The sequence below is a fragment of the Lycorma delicatula genome, chromosome 10 (assembly GCF_047948215.1).
Source record: "Lycorma delicatula isolate Av1 chromosome 10, ASM4794821v1, whole genome shotgun sequence".
Taxonomy (NCBI): Eukaryota; Metazoa; Arthropoda; class Insecta; order Hemiptera; family Fulgoridae; genus Lycorma; species Lycorma delicatula.
Window position 1 is genome coordinate 71374583 of NC_134464.1, and position 24617 is coordinate 71399199.

Consider the following 24617-nt stretch of genomic DNA (forward strand, 5'->3'; position numbering starts at 1 on the left):
CTGTCGCCAAAGGAGCTTCCCCCTCCACAAACCATGCTCTCGTCAATTGAGAGCTCCCTTGATGGAATGCATAGTTCTTTCATTTTGTTATTGAAATAATCCATCAAGGGTCTAATTTTGAAGATGGGATCGCTCCCAGTCCTTTCACTTTGAAAATGGAGGCAGCGCAAAATTACTAAAAATCTGTCCCAGCCCATAAATTGGGAAAACGGTAGATTGAATAGATAATGCCTCTTCCAACAATCGTTCATCCTATTCACCCGAATCAATCCCATGAGCATTAGTTCACAGACGAATGTTCTTATTTCGTCAGTTGTAACGTTTTTCCAATTGGAAATTCTTGCTCGAGCCGCATCACTATCGAATAAAACAATTATCGCGTAATTGTTTATCTCTTTAGCCAGATAAGAACAAAAATCCTCATTGAAAAACAGGTTGAAATAACCGAACGGGGATTGATCGTTGGGCTTTCCCCTCATACCTGGTCTACCTGTAAAATTTATTTTCGTCACATCTGGGGGATTAGGAAGCCACTTGTCCGTTGTGTTGCTAGGGCCAGGTAAAGAAATAGGCTGTTGAACCGCAATATCGGAGTCAGAAGCTTCACCTTCCTCGACAACGTCAGGAATTTCCTCGCAGATTGATGCAGGTGATTGTGGTTGTTCTGGAGCAACTAGCTCTTCTTCCGGATCAGAAAAATCTGATTCCTCCAGATCGTCGATTAATTCCAAATCATCATCAGAATCCTCCAAATCCTCGATAATTTTCTGAATTTCTTCTTCTGTGTACACCCTTTTCGGTTCAGCCGATCGGCGTTTTTTTTGTTCAGGACCCCTAGAAGTTGATGGTTCATTATCAGCCATGTCTGAAAGGAAAGTAAAAGTAAAAAAGAATAAGCAAAAATCTGGCTGTGCAATTTATTATTATAACTATACTGTGTTGCAAATACGTAAAAAAATGCCAGCCTGAAATTTCAAGATTTTTGAAAGTTAAGACTAGACGATCTAAGTATTTTTTGGGTCCCAAATAGTTTTTTTCATCTTCCTTTTCATTTTTACAGTATTTATAAATTATGGGTAAATTAGTGTATATACATAATGTAAAACTATTTTTGTAATGTGCTTGATAAATATATTATTAAATAGTATTCTTTGCACCTGTCAATATTTTTATATAAATTCTATTTGAGCTAATATAAAAATGAAAAATTTATGCTGTTATAAAAATGTTCTCTAATGCACAGTTTTGAATTTATTTATATTTTTGTGTGTAAATAAATATTCTATTCTACTCTAGTTTGTTTCTTCTTCTGAAGTGATAACGAAACAAAAAATGATTTTGAACAGTAAAACATTGAAAAAAGAACTTTCATATTACAGAAAAAAGTCTGAACCTTATCGTCAAGAATGTTTCCTAAAAATGGAATTTTATTTGCGATAGGTTCAGTTTATTGCAATTTATTTTTAAATAAAAATAAATTGTTTTTCACCCATTCTCTGTATTTGTATTGTTCGGAATAAATATCTCATTTGTAATCACTTGAGAAAAAGAAACAAACTATTTTGAAAAGAAAAAAAAAATGTAGTTCATCTTGTGCTAAAATTAAAAATCTTGACGTGTGAAAGGATGCTATTTTTTTTTGCCACATAGTGTATTTATTATGATAAAAACTACAATTAGGTAAGTGTTATGAGAAGAAATTACCTTTATGTTGTTGAAGAAAGAAGAGCTGGAGCAGAAAACACAAAGCCAACTTTGATCACAAAAAAAATGCAAAAAAATTAACACAAACTCGCTACGACTTTCACAGTGCAAAGGTAGGACACTAACTAAGTGCGTCGTAAGGTTGGGATGTTATACCTGCAGCCAGCAAGGGAGGGGAGACCAAGGAATGGAATAGTCCCTCTCACGCGGGAGCCGTGTGGCCCGGGTGCAGGGGACAACCACACTCACGCGGGAGCCGCGTGATAAGCAGCGGACGTGTTAAACAATTATATTTTACATCTTGTTTTGATTTTGATTAAAAATGTTTAATTTAATTAGGGTTTCATGGGTTATACAACCACCACTATAAATATATGAAATAAAATATAAATGGACTAATTTAAGATAAATTAACCTTGCTCATGTTATGATTATAAATATAATCTAGCCAAACTTAGCCTATGCTCACTTTGCTCGCCAACCTTGACTAGCGAGCATTGGTTAAGTTTGATTAGATTATATTTATAATTTCGGTATTAATTAAATAAATTGCAAGTGGTTGTATAGCCCATAAGATGCTCGCTAGTTAAGGTAAGCGAGCGAGGTGAACATAGGTTAAGTTTGGTTAGATTATATTTATAATTATAACATGAGCAAGGTAAATTTATTCTTAAATTAGTCCATTTATATTTTATTTTATATATTTATAGTGGTGGTTGTATAACCCATTAGACCTTTTAATTAGTTTTAAAAAAAATTTAACATAAAACACAAATGAATAAGTGATATGATATTATGCATTGAAAGTTTATGATGTTTTTTGAAATATATATATATAAAGCAGCTGATGATGCAAATTTAGTTCGTGAAAGCACTTCTGCTTATGTAATGGAATTAGGTAAGTCATCCTATTTAAATTATTCTGTACTTGGGTTGATCTATTAAATATATAAATTAATTTGTATTGGTACAGAGGAGTACTAAAAGAATGATTTTAAAAATATATATTAGTAAAATCAATTCTTTTATTGTTCACATCTTCCTCTGTACTAATTGATTAAAAGAAAAAAACAAAATTCAGCACAATTCACCATACTACAGAATCAAATGAGATTTCTTACCTTAACCTTATTATTTTTTCTTTTCTCATTTATACACCAATAGCACTTTCAAGAAATTCCACATCATCAGTTGTTAAAATTAAATTTTTATTTTCATTTTTAAAAACTTCAAAATCACATTAAAATATTGTTACATATATATATATATATATATATATATATGCAGTCAAACAATTAAAAACATTTAAAACCTAAAATTCTTTAACTTATTATACATGTTTTGTGGCCAGCCACTAATATAGCACTGCATTAATATAATATGAATCTTGCCTGACATTGACAAACGTGCTGCTATATGTAGCAGCTTTAATAAGAGAATCATTATCAAACTGTGTCTGCAGATTGATCAAGCTGAATTTTCGTTTGTGTTTGTATATATGATATTTTTCTAAAACTTCTAATTTTTTCTTATTTTCTTTTGTGATCTCAGTTATTTTTAAATTAGTTTTTTAGCTAGTAATTGAATGTTTGTTCATTATTAGATTGTCGACAACATTAGAGAATCCTACTTTATTGTTTTTTATAATATTAAAAATGTTCTGCAAATGTTGCTCTCAATGGTCTCTTAGTTTCTCCACTGTAGGTTTTCTATACACTGATGTTATAATTTAATTCTTTTTATTGATTTCAATTTTGACATCTAAAAAACTTTTACTATTCTGCATTTTTCTGTTTCAAATGTAAATTTTGAACAGATTAAAAAACATTAAAAAAAATAATAAGTTTTTTAGATATCAATATTGAAATCAATTAAATGAATAAAATTAATATCAGTATATAGAAGACCTATAGCAGGTAAAATAACTATTAACAGAGAATCGATTCATCTTTGTTCACACAAAGTTATATATTTACAAACATGTTAAGTAGAGTGATACATTACACTCAAGAAAATGGGTAAAAATTAGATATAGAAATAAATATAAAAAATATAGCAGTAAAAATGGATAACACCTCTAATTGATAATATTTACAGAAAACAAAAATTAAAATCTAGTAATGTTACAACATTGAAACCTTTAAATAAAACACACAACATTGACAATATCTATATAAAATACTATTACACTAATACTATTATTGAAAATGTAATTAAAGTTTATTGTGATGAAAAATATAAACCAGCATATAAGCTAAACAATTATATAACAAAGATATTTAAAAAATCATGATGATAATTATGATATTAATAGTTTATATGGCATCTACAAAATCATATGCAATGACTGATAAAATTTATATTGGGAAAACTAATAATCATTTAGAGCAAGATTTGCAGAACATTTTAGATATTATAAAAACAATGTAGGATTCTCTAATGTTGCTGACCATCTAATAATGAATAAAAATTCTGTTACCGACTTAAAAACGAATTTGAAAATAATTTAGATCACAAAAGAAAATAGTAATAAAAATTGGACATTTAAAAAAAATATAATTTATACAAACACAAACGAGAATTCAGTTTGATCAATCTGCAGACAGTTTGGTAATGATTCTCTTATCAAGGCTGCTACAGATAGCAGCACTTTTGTCAGTGTCAAGTAAAATTCATAATAATGCAGTGTTGTATTAGTGGCTGGCCACAGAACATGTATAATAATTTAATGAATTTTTAATTTTTGAAGAATTTTAGGTTTTAAATATTTTTAATTTTTGACTGCATATATATATATATATATATATATATATATATATATATATATATTACATATACAGAGTGTCCCATATAAAATGCAACCCATCAATCACTCATCCATGAAATTTCAAAAGTCAAGCTTACTCCCTTACTCGTTAATGAAATGGACTCGTCCAACATCTGAACATCGCGGCAACGCAGTAGAACACTACCGATAGTAACAACAATGCAATAATAACATTCAGTGTATTGCTAGAGACAAGATGGTGTTTTCGCTAGATGAACGTGTTTTCATTGTTAAGTCATACTTCAGTACGAAATCAGTGGTTGCAGTGCAAGATTTGTTTCGCCATAAGTACCCAGATAAACCAGCTCCTAACAAAACATCAGTATTAAGGTTAGTTGCAAAATTTAGAGAGACTGGTTCTGTTAATAACAAGAAACACAAAAGATCTGCGTCGGTGTTGAATACAGATACAGTCAACTGAAACCAAAAACCGATTACTCGCCTCGCCAAATGAATCGATCAGATGTTTGCCTGCTGAAATTAATTTGTCTAAATCAACTGTTCATCGGGCGACCAAACAATTACAATTACGACCTTATCGCATTCAAACGGTTCATCAACTTCTTGAGCCCGACAAAGAAAAACGGCTACAATATTGTCAATGGTTTTGTCGATTTCTGCGTGAGGCAATTAATGTTATGGATTCATTATTTTTCACAGATGAAGCACGGTTTCATTTGGATGGCTACGTAAACAGCCAAAACAGTAGAATTTGGAGTGCTGAAATTCCCCACGTTTATCACGAAAAACAATTACACCCGCATAAGTTGGGCGTGTGGTGCGCGATATCGCAGAAGAAAATAATCGGTCCAATTTTTTTCGAGTACACCATTAATGCAGAACGATATCAGGATATTTTATTTCAGTTCATTCCACTCTTGGAAGAGGAAGACAGACACTGCTGGCTACAACATGATGGTGCGACATCGCACTACACTGGTTCAACTTCTGATTTCGTTGAGGAATTCTTTGGTAATCGTGTTATCGGTCGAGGCTTGTGGCCACCAAGATCTCCAGATTTGACTGCGGTGGATTTTTTTTCTATGGGGTTACCTGAAAGTAAAATCTACAGCAACAAACCACGAACACTTGAACAATTGAAAGTCAATATTAAACAAGCTGTATTAAATATCCAGCCACAAACTTTGAAAAAAGTTGCAAGAAACGCTGTAAAAAGAATTGAAGCTTGTATTCAAGAAGATGGCGGCCACTTCCAACATTTACTCTAAATGTAAGGTAATGGACAGTAATAATAAAAATTACATTTACACATGCCTTTTTATTATTTCAATACCTACCAATATAAGGTTGGGTTGTGTTTTATATGGGACACCCTGCATAAAACAATATTTTAATGTGTGATTTTGAAGTTTTTAAAAATGAAAAAAAATTTAATTTTAACCAACTGACGAATTCCTTGAAGTGTTATTGGTGTACAAATGAAAAAAGAAAAATAATAAGATAAGGTAAAAAATCTTATTTGAGGCTGTGTGTGGTGAATTGTGCTGAATTTTTTGTTTTTCTTTTATATATATATATATATATATATATATATATATATATATATAAAGTAGCACTTATTGTAAACTCTTGAAACACCTGTATAAGAAGATTGTATGTAACCAGGAGAATAGGAAGGGTTAGGATAGTGTAGGTATGAGTGTGAATATAATTTAATAACCAGGAAAACTGATGATGTGGAAATTAAAGAGAAACATAAAATGCCATTCCAGAGTGGAATGATACGTGTGAACTAGTGAATGGGAGAAAATTAAGGTGTAATACATGGGATGTATGATGAGTTGGGTGCAGGATATTTGATCATCATGCATTGAATATTATTTGACTGTATAATCTAAAAATCAAAATAATCTTTTAAATTAACTTATTGTGTTAATATTTTATTTCAGATACACCAAATAAGGCTGAAAAGAAGCAGCAACAGAAACCTGCCGTCCAGCATGAAGAAAACAAACCTGATGGTGATGATGAAGAAGCTATTGTTGAAGAAGGGTAAGCACTTCTATCTTAATTTTTGTTCAACTAGTTCACCATCTGTTTACATTTAGATATTAACTCAGAATTGAGATGTGATTATGCCTCATGTATGACATCTGCTTTAAAGTTGCAGATGGATATGCTTAAAAACATATTTTATTGTGTTTTTTTGAGGCTTAAAGTAAAATATTGGAGTCTCCACACCAAAATAACTTATAATGTTATTGTTGGCACTAAGACTTGCAAACAGTTAATCTTCTACTTTTATAAGATTGTTTCAAGGATTAACATGAGTAAATCAAAGCACGAGGTAAATAGATATGCCAGTGACTAAAGCCAAGCACAGCTTAAAACATTTCGTTTATATTAAAATCCACTCTTGCCAATTCTTGTATTTAGATTTGTAAATAGAGTTTTAACAGATTTTCTTGTAGTTAACAAATAAAACAGTTTAATGTTATTATAAAAATGTAATCGTGAATTAATTTCTGTTATAATTTTCCCTGATTTTCTAATTACTTATTCTTGCTGGTAATTAAAATAGACTATTTGTTGTGCTATTACAGTTATGTTATATAATTCTTTTAGCTTGAGAATTAGTTTCTTGAAAACCTGGATGTTGTCAGGATTGTGTAGCCCAAGTAACAACAATTAAGTATTAATCTAGATAAATAATTCTTTAAGTAAAAGGAAATTGCATTGATGTGAATTTTATAATTCACTGAAATTTGGTTTTTCATTATCAGTTTTAACATTTCATATTTAAAAATAGTACTAAATTTAACACCTGTTACATCATTATTTCTCATATATTACATAGTTATTAATCCAATATTAAAAAACTATAATGTTATTCTTCAGCATTTCTTGATGACTAGGTTGAATTTTTAATTTCTCTAAAGAAAGGTAAAAATTAAGAGGATCAATTGGCAAACTACACTTCCCGGAACAGATAAGTCATAAAATCAGCAGTTGTCAGTAGGCCTTGGCATAAACATATTGAGTGAAGAAGGTATGTGCTGCATGTATAGTACTTGCAGTGTTTTTGTTTGTTTCATGTTCATTGTTGCCTATTAAAAATAAATCAGTTAATTGAATAAAATTCTATAATCTCCACCATGAGGGACATAACTTGCAGTATAAAATTTACTATTTGTAATGCATGCAACTTGCATCGTGTTAGTGACTTTTCTCTTATTGAAAATATATGCAAAAGAATTTTTGTTAAATAGCTTTCTTATCTCATTTAAAAAAAATTTCAGTACCATTTAAAAAGTAAAAGTTGTAGAAAACAAACATTCAAAATCTAGAAAAAACTTAGAACTGACACACCGCTTAATATAAATATACATCTCTTTTAGTCACCTCTCCTTATAACATAAATTTCAAACTTTGATAACATTTTACTTCAATAAAAAGACTACCAGGATAAACTACAAATAAAATATGTAACTGAAACAAATTGATGCAACTTAGATAGATCAACTCCTACATGAATTTTAGAGCAAAAGGAAAAAAATGTATAATACTTTACATCAGAAAAATTGGCTTTAATAATACGTATGAAACTATAAGAAAAAGAAAATAGGAAATTCACAGAAATAGTCTCGTCATTCGATTTTTTTTTCTTGGGTTGTGAAAACTTAGCTCATTAATAAATTCTACATTAGTCAAAGAGTATGCACCTGAGTGATAGGAAAACCCTTTTTTCTATTACTGAAGCCACTCGCAGAATTCAGCAGCATAGAAAATCTTTTTTTTTCTGTTTAGCCTCCGGTAACTACCTTTCAGATAATACTTCAGAGGATGATATGTATGCGTGTAAATGAAGTGTAGTCTTGTACAGTCTCAGTTCGACCATTCCTGAGATATGTGGTTAATTGAAACCCAACCACCATAGAACACCGGTATCCACGATCTAATATTCAAATCCGTGTTAAAATAAGCATAGAAAATCCTATATGTAAAAGATGACCTGCAGCTCAAAATATATACCCATAAAAATAAAGTGCAATTTAAATCGCACAAAGTTTTTGAACACCTAAATCCCAGTTCATACTCCAGAGCATTATTCAATGACACCATAATACTCTGCTCATTCCGAGTCGCTGTCTGAAGAAGTTTAACATGGGTAAATCTGGTTTTTTGTATGTAATTTTTACCTTTGAAAAAGTAATGGTAAGAATTTTTAATTCTTTTAATGTAATTTAATTCTAGAAATAGTAAAAATGTGTTTTATTTTCAATCTGTATTATTATTTCCATCATTAGTTCTTGGTTTATTTGATAAATATCATTAAATTATCAATTTTTTAATAATAATTCTCATTCCTGTTATGTTAGATTGAAGATGGGAATTTTAATCTGCAATGGCTAGATTTTTACCATGATTAATTCAGACTTTTATCTACCATGAGTTATTGACAATCTGATCACTTATAATGTAAATAATTAAAACCTCAGTTTGGGTATAACTGTTAACAATGAATCGCTGGTTACTTTAAAGACAATCCTTTTATATAAAGCAGTACTATTAATACTGACTGGTTAAGTATAATTATTTAAGGTTTGGATAAACTGGAAGTGTCATTAAATGTTCATCATTTTATCTTAATGCCTCAGATGTGTATTATCTGTTAACTAAAATTTCAGATTATATACTTTAAAAACAGTTTACTGTTTTGTGGCTAAATTAAATGAAAATTGGAGTCTCCACACCAATATATCAAATGCTATGATTGGCACTAAGACTCACAAACATACTATCACGTATTTTTCTTAAATGCAAAATAAGGAATGTACTTTACAGACATTTGATAAGTAATATATATACATATATTTTTTATTTATTTTAAATCTCAGGCTAAAATTTTAAACTAATCTTTTATAATTAATCTGTAATTATCTTGTTTTCATTGTTAAAGAATTTAATATTTTTTTATTTATTTTAATATGTACATTTTGAAAAAGAGTTTATCTGAATTAGATGTTAATAATAAAGGGTGAAAATAGTAGACTATAACAAATATTTAAATTCTATTAAATAACCACATAGTACAGAATGCTAAGATGAGACATATCTTACCTCAATTTTTAAAAACAAGATGAAAAGGCACCATTTTTCATGAAAAATTAAGTTACGTCTTACCTCAGCAGTCTGTAATATGGTTTATTTAATAGAATTTAAGGGTAATTTAACAGTACAGAGGAATAATGTAAATCTTAAAAAAAAATAATTTCAGTAAAATAATTATAACAAATACATCGTTTACAGTTTGATTATATACTTCTTAAAGTAGCCAATAAATTCAACTGCTGATAATTTTGGATACTCAATCAGTTTGCCGTAATACAATAAAATTTATAGTCTTGAAAGTCAACTGCCTGTTTTAAAGATCATTGTACAGGATATGGTAGATTGATCTGACGATTTCGGAGGGACAATACAAAAAAAGTATTTCATAGTATTAAAATTTCAATGTGTCAAATTAAAAAGCAATTTATACAATTTTACTAACAATATTTTATCTCAAAATTATGTCATTTAAATGTTTCCTGTTTTCCTCACGTGCTCATTTAACCTCTTTCTAAAATATTTCATCGTTTGTAAAGCTGCAGTAATTTCATGTTGAGGCTTCCTTGAGTTGTGCAATTAAATGCAGTTAACCACAGTAGACTTTATCTTTAAGGTAGCTCCAAAGGAAAAAGTCAAACTGCTAGGTCAGGTGATTGTGCTGGCCAAGTAATGTCGCTGTGTTGTGAAATCAAACGTTGTGGAAAGGTTGTTTTTTTTTTTTTATGAAGAAAATTCACAGAAGCTCAACATATGGGCAGGTGGTACCATGTTGGAACCAAATTCCATCACCAGGCTAGTTCAATTTGAGTAGCAAAATGTTACACAACATCCTTACATGTTAATGAACTGTTATTGTTACCCTGTTATTTGATTCCACAAAATAATATGGGCCTATTATGCTGAATTTTGAAACTGTACACTACATTAACATGTTGGCTGTGAAGTGGTTACTGATGAAGTTCTTATAGATCATTGGCAGCCCAATAATGGTAATTCTGTTTATTGACACATCCAGATAGGTGAAAATGTGCCTCATCCCTTGAAAGAATAACAGTGTTGTGAACATTATCGAGTGTGAACTCCCATGCTGCTTTACAAGATGCCCAGACATTTACACTTTAGTTCCTAGACTAACATCATCTTCTAGGTGAACTGAAAGTCATGAAAAATTCTTCTTACACTTCAATCGGAAATGGCTAGTGCAGCAGCATGCCTTACTGCTGAATGTCATGGAGACTGCAATTTTGTCTGCTTGATTTCATTTATAAAGCATATGATGTGTGGTTCAAAAGTTTTTACCTTAAGTAATATTGTACTCCTACTGAGAACAAACATGTTTCAATTTAAATTAAGTTGTCACAAAATAAATGGTGTGTAGTGATAGAGGAATTATTTTAAAATAAGCTCTAATTAATCATCCAACCAACTCATGATGGCAACTAAAATGTTATGACTAGTGCAAGGTGGGACAATGGTCCTGCCATCGTATTGACAGTAATGGCAATAAAACTGTGATTATAAAGTCGTCAGATAATTCTGCCAGATGCTGTATTGTTTATAGATTTGATTTATCTTTGAGAGGTATTTCATTCTAATTCAACAAATGATCATTGCATCACTATTTTTGATGATATTTGGTATATGATAACAACCCACCTTGTAGTGGCCAAAAATATTTTTTTATATTTTTAAAAAAATTTTCTTGAATAATAGACCATTTTCTAAATCACAAAAGGTAAAAACCAGTCATTTTGTCACTTTTTCCGTGAGCTGCAGCATTCTTAATTTACATTGTACAGAGGGTCTTTTTTTGAAAAGAGTAAAGATGGAACTTCATCTTAGTGTACTCAAAATTCATTATGTTACATAGCCAAATCTTGTAATGTTTACTGAAGTTAATTTACAAATTGTTTTTTTTTTTTTTTAATTTTGGGTCCAAAATAAATAATGAAGGGATTCAGGCCTATTTTTTTACCTTTTAGATACCCATGTCTGATTATCCCTCAAATATTTCTTGAATGAAGTACTAGGGCCCTGCAGATGGAAAATGTGTATTTGATATTCCTCTTCATTTTCATGTATTTTGACTTTAATGACTTCCTCTAACCACCATTTACCATCGTATATGCAGAAGACTTAATTTTTACATTTTGGCTTTGGTAAACCTATGAAGCAATCAGAAACACTAATGTTCTTGTTTTCCAATAATAACATAAATGTTTCTGATTCAGAGGTTGTCTGGACTTTGAGAATATATTTCTAATTTGTTGGAACAAAACTGAAAGGTTCTTGTTTCTGGCATGGTTGTGATCACCTGATAGCAAGAACTGAGGTATTCTTCAGTCTCTTGAATATCTGTATTAGAGCAGAAAATAAATGTTGTATTTGCAATATTGTCTTTGCAAGAATTTTAATTTCAGAAGGTGAAACAGTTTGATTGACTGTCCTTTGAAGACTTGCTTTAGTCACAGTCTTTTTTACAGTTCCATCAATACCATCATATGGTCCTTCGTTTTTATAAAATGCAAGAGTTCTTACAATAACAATACAGTTGTATAAATTATAAAACTACCAATTGCTCTCACTGTGTCTTATCCCAGTTTCTGTACAGTTAAAATAAAAATTTCTGTAATTAATAAAATTAAAAATAAAAGATATCGCATAAAAGAGAAGTTCACTGCTAATAAAATTACTTTATAAACAAGTGTACGTTGCCTAACACTAGCAACAGTATAACCTATCACATTGAAATCAAAACAGAACTGAGCCTTTTACAAAGTTTACATTTAGGATTATGTGAACATTCATGTCCATACATGTCTATTCACTTTCGTATTTAAACAAGAGTTTGTGTTCATTTGTCATACTTTTAAGTAATAAACTATTCAAAAAATAAGCTATCTCATTATAGACATCAAAATATTTTGTATAATAGGCCTACATTATTATGTGAAAAAATACATGCTGTGAATTTCTTGTATACATTGTTCATGGTTAGAAGGAACAGTGTTTTTAGAGTTTCAATGGCTTCATTACTTTTCAACTTCTTTGAGTAACAAAATAAATTTTATATGGTTTTAAAATTCATAGAAAGTAATTACTGTTGTAAACATTTCAGATTTTTACCACCTCTGCCACATGTGGATTTTGGGCCCCAAATATGAGATATTTTCAAAATTGTACGATATGGCGCCTGTTTTTTTTTAATGAAGGTTACTTTGTAACAGTGACTGTCCAGTCACAGGTAACAGTCCAATTTTTTTTATAAGTACTACTAGTATCTAAGAGTTAAAAAGATAAAAAACAGGCCCTTCATTATTTATTTTGGGCCCAATATTTGAAAAAACAATTTGTAAACATAACTTCAGTAAACATTACAAGATTTGTTTATATAACGAAATTTTGAGTATACTGAAATGAAATTCCATCTTTACTCTTTTCCAAAAGCCCATTTTGACCCTCTGTATGATGCAAAATAAGAATGCTATAGCTCATGGAAAAAGTGACGAAAATTGTTGTTTTTACCTGTTGGCGAGTTAGAAAATAGTCTATTGCTCAAGAAAAAAAATTTTTAAATATAAAAAAAATATTGTTTGGCCACTGCAAGGTGTGGGTGGTTATCATATACAAAATATAATCAAAATCAAAAATAGTCATACAATAAAATTTATTGAATTAAAATGGAATAACCTGAGGTTATTTTCTATTGTCTTAATTCCTTTCTCTTAATTGTACCAAAAGAATGAACTAAGATTGTACCTAAAATAAACAATGTCTTAAGTATTAATAATTACTTGTAAGTAACAATTTTGAGTTTGCCTCATTTAAATGCCATCTGTTATCTAACAGTTGTGTTATCTTAATGTTTATTTCATGAGGCTAAAGCATATAAAATTGGGGTCTCCACACTAATGTAACTATGTTAATGTTAACATTGGCACTAAGACCTCCAAACAGTTAAACAATTTGTAATGTGATGATGAATTATTTTTTATCTTGTATAACCGCATAGGATAACTTTAGTCAGTCCATTATCAAAGTCTTTTCAATGAGACTGTTTGGGCCTTGCGATCCTTCCAGTACTGTTATATAGATTCCCATTTCCATGCCCTTTTTGGTATTGGAAATGTTCGTGTTGTGAGTTTCTTTTTGTGAGAGTGTTTTTGTCCGTTGTTTTTGTTTAATTTTGTCTGGTATCTTCTGGTATAAGGTCAGTTTCCTTCAGATCTTTTTTCTCTGATCCATCTAAATCTAGAGTTACAACTCTAGATGTAATAATGTGAGGTGATAGTGGGGTATGACTTGATACATGGAGTTGTGAAGTTAGTTTAGATTCAGTTCACTGGACCAATTTCTCCTATTTGTTCCAAATATATCCAGGCACACCTCATGGATGCTCGATCTAACTTTTGTTAAAGTTGTTAAGTTGGAGAAAAGTTAAAAGTTTGATTCAAAACATTACACCCTGATGACTTAATATAAAATTGTTAAATTTATTGCATCATGATAAATAGTTTGTTATTTTAACTTGTAATTTACTATAATAATAATATTTTCTTATTATAGATTTGTTATGGATAGTTTTAAGAAAGTTTATTCAAATCAAGCAGAAACTGTTTCTATTCCATATTTCTGGGAAAAATTTGATAAAGAAAAATATTCTATTTGGTTTGGCGAGTATAAATATAACGATGAATTAACAAAAGTTTTCATGAGCTGTAATTTAATTTCAGGTAAAATGTTTTTATTTTTTCTCACAGTAATTTAATTATAATTTTGTTTACATCTAGATTTTTATTATTAACTTAAAAACGAGAATTTTGAAAGGTAATTAATTATTGGTGGAGGTCTTGATCATATTCGTTTTTTCTCTTTTTTTACTGTTTTATTTTTTCCCTTTTAATATATCATTTTGAATTCCATACTGACATTTTTCGGTTTTATTTTTTTATTCAATGAAAAATTTTTTTTGTGATTTTAAATAACTGGATTTCTCTTTTTCCAACAAAAAAGTACAAGTAATATAAAGTACATGAAGTATCTTGGGATGAATATGCATGTTGCGTTTCTACTGAGCTGTGGTCCATTCCTGCTTAGACTATGGCTGCATGGCTTATTCATTGGCATGAGTCACCACTATAAAGATGCTCAATGCGATCAGTCATTCATTTATCCATCTTGTTACAGGTGCATTACCCTCAAACCCCATCGTAATTCTGCTGGTGGACAGTAGTGAGCCATCTCTTTGGAATAGATGGAAGCAAATGATATGCTCCTTTGTGACTCGCATTAAAGCACGACCATCATCATCTAACCTGTGATATGGTATTCTCTATTCAGCATGTAAATCGATATGAGGGATGGCCATTATCTACTTCCCTGTTAGATATCAGAGCTCAGCGCTTATTTTTAGCTCTAAATATACAATTACTTTCCATTCTTACTGTTACTCCATGTTATTACCCCCCCCCCCCCTTGATGGCCTGCTGTAGTAAATTGCTTTGCTTTGGTCTTTGTCGTTATGATAAAAGAACATAAATCTGCTTAAATTACAAGTAGAAATCTTGTAAATAGCATGACTCCTGATGATATAGTTTATATGGATGGGTTTAAAAAGTTAATTCTGTTGGCTGTGCTTTTGTGGTTGGCTACGGAACATAATAGTTGGCCTTCCTAGCATCGTCAGTATTTGTGTTGCAGAACTGCATACTGTTAATAAGGCCCTAAATATAATTAGCCCATTTGTATTTTGACATGTACTTATCTGCTCAGATTCCATGAGTGCCTTACGGGTGATTGGTGACATGTACTCTAGACACCTGATTGTCTGCGAGATTCAGATCGTTATTTCTCAAATGGCTCAACATAATGCAACTATGAGCTTCTGCTAGATCCCAGTCATATTGGCATTTTATGCATTGAGCACACTGATAGTGCTGCAAAAGAGGCTTCTTTCCAGTCTCCTTTTGCTAACTGTGTTGTTTCTAATGATCTTGTCTGTTTTCTGAAGAGGGTGATCCGTGATGAGTGGCAAAGTGAATGGATTTCTACCATCAACAATAAGCTTATCCTTTTAAGAATACTATATCACTGTGGAGTTCGTCATGCAGGAATAACCATCGAGGTTATTTGCCATTTATTGATAGGGCACACTAAGCTCACTCATAGATATCTCATGACTCAGACCTGATGCACACCCATTTGTGCTCGCTGTGCTGCCAACTAACTGTACATTACATCCCTGTGAGTTGTGTCTGTTATGCGGCATCGCATCACAAGTTTCAACTACGGGCTAACATACTAAATATATTAATTAAATGATGTTATTTTATGTTTTATGACTTCTTTAGGTCGTCTGCTTATCTTCAAATATTTGAATTTTAATATAGTATATTTCAGCTAATTATTCCATTTGGTGTGTTTCAGATGGTAATTTTATTGTGTTAATGTAGTTTACTAATATATTATTAATACATTATATACCTGGGCGCTGATGACAACATTTCATTTAGCGCCCAGGAAAAAAAGGAAAGCATTCACTGGAAATCTTAAAAAGGAAAACTTTATGGTAATAAAATGACTGGAATGTAGGTTATGTCAAGAAGATAATGGATTAATCCACTTAGACATTCCCACAGAAATTCCAAAGGTAGGAAATCAGAGGAAGGAAAGCATATATTTGGACATAACTAAGTCATTGATAAAAAGAAATAGGTAATTTAAAAATAGTTCTTGTTTGGCAGTTAGGCAGAACACAGTTAATTTGGGTAATATGAGACAAGACATTAGCGCTAAACTTTCATAAAATTTAGTTCATGAAACTCAATGTTACTTCAATCCTGGTTAAGTAACACAGGATAAATACAGTCAATGAAGCTACAGGCAAGTTAAAAAGTCATAAAAATTCCTTCCCACAGTCTGCTTGATACAGGCTAAAACCAGTATAAGTATCTGATTGTCAGTTGCAGCACAAATGTTTACTTATCTACATTCAAGATCCCCTAATGGTTCATTTTCAGAAATATAATCTGACTTCACATTCCCAAAAATGTGTTAGTTTATATAGAAACATTTTCTTTTTGCATGTATGACGAATCGTTATCATTTAATGAGGATTATACTGGTGGCTGGTTTAAAAGTGCTAGAAGAAACAGGTGTAGATCTAAGTTATAACACCATTAAAGTAATGGATATTAAGAGTTAATGTGCAATCTGGTTTAATGAAAAAATTAAAAAAGGTAAAGAGGAAGTACCTTGTGACATATTGAAGTCCATTCTCCCCCTCCCCATTATACATATTGCCTCATTATAGAAAGGGGTACATATTTTTACTGAGTACCTTATAATGAATAATTGTTTACTAGTACTCAATACTATAATTTTATTGTTCACCTGCTCACAACAGCTTCGTTATCATAAATGGCTTTTACACAATGAAAGTCTCTACCAATCACTCTTCCCCTGTTAAAAATTGAATTAGTGCATGTTAGTTGAGACGCTTTGACGTAGTTGTACTCAATTTCATAACAATGACATGACTACCTGTAGAAAATAAGAGGACATGGATTAGTAGTAGGGAATAGAGACTACAAAATTGCAGCAAATGTCACTTGGTGCGATATTTTTTCTCCCATCACATTTCATCCACTCCTAGATGCTTGTCTTTGCTGAAAAAAAAATGCTGCTTACACAATATTAACTACTGATTCCATTGTAAAAATAACTGAAATGGTTTTATTAAAAAAAAAGAAATTTTATTTATAGATATCATTTAAAGCATTTCATAAAATATTCAAATATATGTTAAGTTTCATTTTTATCTCTTTATATATTTTTATTTTTAATTTAAGAATGCAATTTCACTTATTTATTAAATACTGGTAAGAGTATTCACGTATTGAAAGCATAAATGTTGTGAGATTATAATAAAAATTAGCTTATATGATGAATTGCATCTACTCTGACACCTCTTATGAGAGTATTTAAAAATACTCCTTTGATTTTTATTGCAATATCTGACAATGATACACAGTTGCTTTATTATGTATAAATTGCTTAATTGTTTGGTAAGAGTGATAAATTGCTTTCAGGTATGTTCCAGAGGTTAGACAAATTGCGTAAAATAGGTTTTGCCTCAGTTTGTTTATTTGGCACAGATAATAACAGCACAATCTCTGGTGTATGGGTTTGGGAAGGACAAGACCTTGCATTTGAGGTTGGTATTTAAAATGTTTGTAATACATTACATTATGTTTAAAGATTACATTAGAAATATGTATATGACGTTTAACTATTTGTTAGACCTACTGAGATTTATCTTGTTAGTAATAGGATGTATTTTCACCTAAAAAGAGAACCTCTTTTCAAAGGCGAAAAATTACCAATATAGTATTTTTCGTAACATTAATGAGGGAAATAATTTTGCAATGTTAACATGACTTGTTATTGTTAATTATTATATTTTGTTGAGATTGCATACATAAATGCAGATATACAATTTACAATTACTTAATTGTAAAGATGCACTATAGTGCTTTCTTTGAATTGTTTGCTTTAATATTCCATAGGATATTTTGGTTTTGCAATATATTGTATTTATAAATCAGAACATTAACATCTATATAACATCAATTAAATCTGTTTTGATCTTCTATTTTATTATTTTTTTTTAATAAACATTGAAATTGCATGACCAAAAGTTTATTAAATGTCTTGGGTTTTGGTATGTCCAAAAAGTATGATCAAGTGTCTGACCATTACGTTAAAATATCTTCCACATTCAATTCTAGCTTTTATTATTTCTAGGTGTGGTGTTAATAACATAGTCCAGCACATGTCTGTCTGATAGTTGAAAATATTTTGGAAGTCCCATTTTTTGCTTTCCAAAACCTGTATGGCCCTGTTTTCAGCATTTTTTATAATATCTTCTCTACCTTTCAGGAAAGTGAAGTGTATGACACATGCACAGTAACTTAGGTTAAAATATTTTAGATATAAATTTATTATCAAAGATTGCATCGTTCCAAGATCCATGGTGCTATCACAATAGAGTTTCAAATTGTACTTGCACATTTTCCACTAGTCTGGCCTTTTGTGATCCAACAGAATCATCAAGAGTACTTCATGGTAATCTTTATTGATTGCTTCTGGAATATATTCATGATGTAAAATTCAACAGTATTAATTAAAAAAATACTTTCACAATTTTTTTAGTGATTTTGATCTCGTTCATTTCTCTTTGGCTCCTGTTTCTGGAATGTACCGATTATCCAACTTTTCATCAATTGGACGGGCTTAAAGCATCCAGCATCCTCTATGAACAACGATCCAAAACACCTTATAAAATAGAACAGAATTCATCTTTAAAAAATGCATCTTTTGATCCTCAGACCGTGCTTCCTGGTTTGTAGTGTTATAATAATTTTTACATATTAATGCAATATATAGAAAATTGTAATTGAGAGATAAAATTTGTATTTTCTCTTAATATTACTCCACTTTAAATTGCTATTAAAGTCCTTAAATTATTATTGCGTTTTTCTAAATTTTATATATATTTCTTTGCTTTTTTTGCTTAGATATTTCACTATTTTTAGAAAACTTTGAATGAACAATTCATTTTACCAGTATATGTTCCACTTTTACTATTGTCACTGTAATCTGTATACACTAGATAGTTCAGCAAACTTAAAATACTAAAAACTATCATAAAAATTGTCACAAAAAATTTTCATGAACAGGGCAATTTACTTAAGTTGTAGAATTAATAGTAAGAGACTGTTAGATTGGCATAGCTGCTTTTTTATTTTAAATATTTGGCAATATTTTATGTTCTTAATTGTTGAACTGAAATGATAAATAAGTTAATAGACTTTTACCACTGAAATATTTATTTTGTACATAAATTGTAATGTAGATATAAGATTATTTAACAGTTGAAAAATGTGGCTCATTTAGTAATTTATTAACTGTTTCTAATAGTATTTAGGTAGTTTATTCATTAATAGTGATTTTTTTTCATTTTTATGTCAATTGGTAATTTAATTTTTTTTAATTGCAGAGAAGCCCTGATTGGCAGATAGATTATGAATCTTATCAATGGACAAAGCTTGACCCAGCATCTGAAGAGACAAAGAAATTGGTCGATCAGTATTTTTCATGGACTGGTACAGATAAAGAAGGTAGAAAGTTTAACCAAGGAAAAATTTTCAAGTAAAACTTTAATAACAAAAGAAATGTCTGTCGTTTTAACATGAAAAAATTCCCGCCTGTGTCTGCGTAAATTATAATGTACTATTTAATTTTTTTACAATGCAAAATTAAATATTTATATAACATCATTCTTATTCTGATTTCATTTTATAGTACATTGTAATGGTTTAATTTATTTAAAGTATGTGAATGTCTGTGTAAACCTGATTTTGAAATACATTTTTTTTGTTTACATGAAGTTATTTTGTTTTTGTTTTAATGTGGTTTTTTCTTTTGTACTTAAAAAACAGGTGTTATGTATCTATATAATTTTTTTTTAACAAAATTATATTAATAAAGACATATATTGTTAGCAGTTATTTTAGTTCAGCCTTTGAATCCAAAAATTTGTTGTCATCCCTGTAGAAATGAGTGAAAAAAAGATTGAAAAAAAGTCCTGGCAAAAATGTATTTTATCTGCAGGTGATCTGATTTTTTTTTTTTAATCAGACATATAGGATAGGTATGTGGTTAAAAGAGGGAGCAAAACCAGTGATCTAATTAGCTAATATATATATAAGATCTAACTTAACAAAATTGTAGTTTGAGGAAAGATATCTAGTTCTTGCAGATATATATATGTATATATAAAAGCAATACGTAACACATTGTTTTATACTAAAGAAAAACAGTTTTTACCCATAGTTAAATAAGTGGCCCAAATGGATAATTTTTTTTATGACAGATGTCCTCAGCTTTTAGGATTTTATGTTGCAAAACAAGTTGTAAATGCTTTAAAAATGAAAGATGGATACATTTATCATGTTTATGTTAAAAGTAATAATAATAAGTAATTTGAAAGATGTGGTTACTAAAACTGCATCAAAACCAGCTAAATTCTAATCAGTCCCTATTTTAATATTAGATTTCTTAAATACATATTGTAATTTTTCAAGTTTGTTGCAGTGTTTCACCACAGTTAAAATTTAAAAACTGTGTTTTCGTTACTATTAGGAGGATTTTATATCATTCCTCTTTTTTAATCTGTTTCAATAGTTTTCTGCTGTAGCTGCACAGTACTCATTTTGATCACAGTTTTCTTTATTTTAAAATTACTATGGAATGCCATGAAATCAAAATTAAACCATTTCTAGTCTATACAGTAATTATGCAAATGCCTAGAATGTTTTAGAAAAAATGAATATGAAAACGTTCTTATATAAAATTGTCAAGATAAACTTATTGTTAAAAATAAAACATTTTAACCAAAGGTTTATGAATTTTAACAATTTAGGTGTCGACATCTGTTTAAAAAAGTACACAGAATGAGTTTGCAAATTGTGCTTAAGCGTCATATAATAACTTGACTGAATCAAAGAGGGTTAATTTTTTCAGTTTGGGTAGCTTAAGGTATATGCATGAGACTATTGTACTTCAGGCTCTTACATCAATAACTCTGAGCATGGGTTCTTACATAACACCAGTTAAGCATACTAAATAAGAATTAAAAGCAAATGTTGGATTCTAAGTTCAGAAGAATACTTAAAGATTTTTAAAGAGCTTTTTAATTTGTTGATTTAATACAATTAAAAGTGTACTTTTATTAGTGCTTTTTTGTATTTTTATTTTTTTAATAGATTAAAGATAGTTTTTTTAACCGTAATATTAACAGATTGTTAATTTAAATTGAATACCCAATATATTGTACTCGTAAATGGTTGGAGGAAGTAATTTTTTTATTTCATATTTTTGAAATACAAGATAGCATCACCAACTTCATAGAAGATGGGGTAATGTTTTTGAATTCAGAAGGTTTTGAGTGTGAACACTCAAATTCAAGGTAAGCATTTTTCTCGTATTACAGAATTCATCCCAAAAAGTTATTATAATGGCATATTCTTGGATTTTGATAAACGAGTATTCCACTTAACCAACTCACAAGTTTCTACTTACTATATTGTCAGTTGCAAGATTTATACATATAAGTTTTTAAATGAGTAATATAAAAATTGCTGAATGTCATTAAGAAATTACATTCCACTTAATATGTACTTTTAGGAAGTTTTTAAAGATGGGCTTTATTTTTCTGCATATAATCTGCTGCTAAAGTTTGATCTGACATTTTTATTGCTACATTAGGGGACAAACTTCTCCCTTCTGATAAAATCAAAAGATTGTATGATTGACTATAAATATGGAAGACTTTCCTGGATGTACAAGAGGTTATCTCCAAAGTAAAGACAGTTTCATTGTAAAGAATTTATTGTGAAAACTTTATAAGTATTTTTTATTTCTCTAACTACACACCATACTACTTTCTATATAATTGCCACATGAATTACGACATTTACCATAGCGATACACTAGCTTCAATATACCCTCATATTCTTCTGCCATCAGTCCATTTAGCCACTGATTAACATCATTTTTAAGTTCGTCAACTGCGAATTGCTTACAATTTAAAAAATCTTTCAGTTTCCCAATCAAATTGTAATCAGAAGGAGCTAACTGAACTGTATGGTGGGTGATCGTAAATTTCCCATCCAAATGTTCTAGTAAATCACGTGTTGGACTTTTAGCAGGACAACCCCCATCGGTCAGACATCCACATCACCAGTTTTGAATGGCGCACCATAACTTATGTAGAGTTGCAGTAGGGTTCTGCATTTATAGTCATTCCATGTGGAATGAAATCAATCAGCAGTATGTCAAATCGATCACAAAAGACTGTGGCTTGACCTTTGTTGGTCTGGTTAGTGATTAAGGATGATGCCATTTTCATCACTAGCAACAATTGAATTAAGGACCTCATCGCCGTTTTCTGTGTAGCATATCAAAAATTCGAAGCAGATCCCATTCAGATTTTTTTGTGATGTTCTGTTAAGACGTGCGGCACCCAATGGGCACAAACGTCTCTGAAGCCTAAATGATCATGAACAATGCAACCGATATCAGTTCTTAAAACTTCAGTAATAAGAAGGGACAAGTCAAAAATCATTGAGCAACAATCTTTTCTGATTTCATCATCGATGCATTTCAACAAGTCCTTGGTGATTATAGAGGGCCTTCCCAAATATTCTTCATCATGCATGTTATTTCTAAACCTTTCACACTATTTTCAGATGTTTCTTTCATTTGTTATATTATCACCGTGCACAGTAACCAACTGCTTGTGAATTTCAGCCGGCTTGATGTTTTGATGATGTTAAAAAACATATGACCACCTATTTCACAGTTAGCGACATCAATTTTCCTATTTATTTTTTTATGTAAAAACAAACACGTAATCAAAAATACGACAACAATGCAGTGCGTACATTACTAATGTGGTCATGAACAACACAGGTTCGCCAACCATAAGGAGAGAAATTTCCCAGCAGTCTTTAATTTAGAGATATCCCTCGTAGATCAGATTCGGTAACCTCACTACCATTTTCATTACAATTAAAAAAATAATCTTTTGAATGTACCTGAGTCATACATTGTAATTCTAATAGGTCTCTTAGTTAAATTGTGCATTGATATACTTGTACAAAATCAATTTTTTTTTTAAATTTTGTAAAAAGGAATAATTTCAAAAATAATATCTATTAGGAAAAATTAATACAATTTCATAATTGTAAGCATAATTTTATTTATTGGTAAGGAATAAAGTCTTTCTTGCTTTTATAGCAAAATAGACAGAAACTTCAAATCAAGTCAGTAGAATAAATAAATATGACTACCTGAATCTCTCAACAGGTAAAGTAATCAAACAAACTTAATTGACAACAATTGTGATTTACTAACTATAGAACAAGTACATGTAAACCAATTGGAACTTATATAATTAGAGACTAAAAAACAAATTTTTATTTTACAACTGCTATATTTCACATCAACATTTAAAGCCTTCATAAACATTCAGGAGAATATGAATTATACAATAATGATAAAACTGGGTGTACTAGTACTAACAGAAATAAATCTGTGTTGAATATCTAGCAAATAAATTAGAACAAACTTTAAATGCCCCTAACTACCAAACAATAAAATAAATGCAAAGGCATTTATGCACATAAATACTGAACATTATGACATTAGTGAACCAGATATAAGAATCAAAAAATGTGCATTAGAAATTAACAAATATAAATTGTCTATAATGATGAGATTAGTGAACTGATTCAAAAAATTTAAACATACTGATTGGAACCTTAACATTAACCTATCCCATTTTAAGTAAGAAATGAATTTTTATGTTTCCAGTTAACCTACCAGAATCCAAGGAACTAGTTAGTATCAGTATAAATCATCATGTTCTTAGACCTGTATATGAGAAGCAACAACAACAATTTATGAAACTTGTATTGACTGTTAGGACTCAAACGGCAAGCAAGTAGGCCAATGACAAAAGGGATATAGAGATATAAATGACCAAAACATTTATTACCATAAGTTAATACAACAATTTGAATTTGATAAAGAATAAAACATCAAATGCGGCACATGTACGGTCATAAACAACTACATTGAATTACATACATATACCTGTATAGGTAAGTCAACAAGAGACAAATTGGGAGAAAGTATCCTTTCTATATAATTTTTATAAACAAATTCACTCCATAGTATAGTGTATGATTTGGCTTTTCATTCGGAAGGGTCTCTGTGCTAAAATTCTGATCGGACATTTTTCATACTCTACAAAATGTTAATTCTATATTCCTAAGCACAAGCTTCTGACATATATACTGAATTAATAATAAAAAAAATAAAGATGACACTATGAAAAATGAAACAATAGATTAAAAAAATGCTTTGTGTAGAAGAAGAGTCTAAA

General features: G+C 30.0%; 1 protein-coding gene across 1 annotated transcript in view; it reads left to right on the forward strand.

Annotated features, from left to right (window-relative positions):
• The window catches only part of eEF1gamma (elongation factor 1-gamma), a 33511-nt gene extending 13457 nt beyond the window's left edge, over positions 1-20054 (forward strand). The window contains exons 7-10 of the mRNA XM_075376585.1: positions 6442-6544; positions 14171-14337; positions 17695-17819; positions 19665-20054. Of these exons, the coding sequence (XP_075232700.1) occupies positions 6442-6544; positions 14171-14337; positions 17695-17819; positions 19665-19820 (551 nt within the window). The 3' untranslated portion in view covers positions 19821-20054. The remainder of the gene's footprint in view (positions 1-6441; positions 6545-14170; positions 14338-17694; positions 17820-19664) is intronic.
• The last annotated feature ends 4563 nt before the right edge of the window (positions 20055-24617 follow it).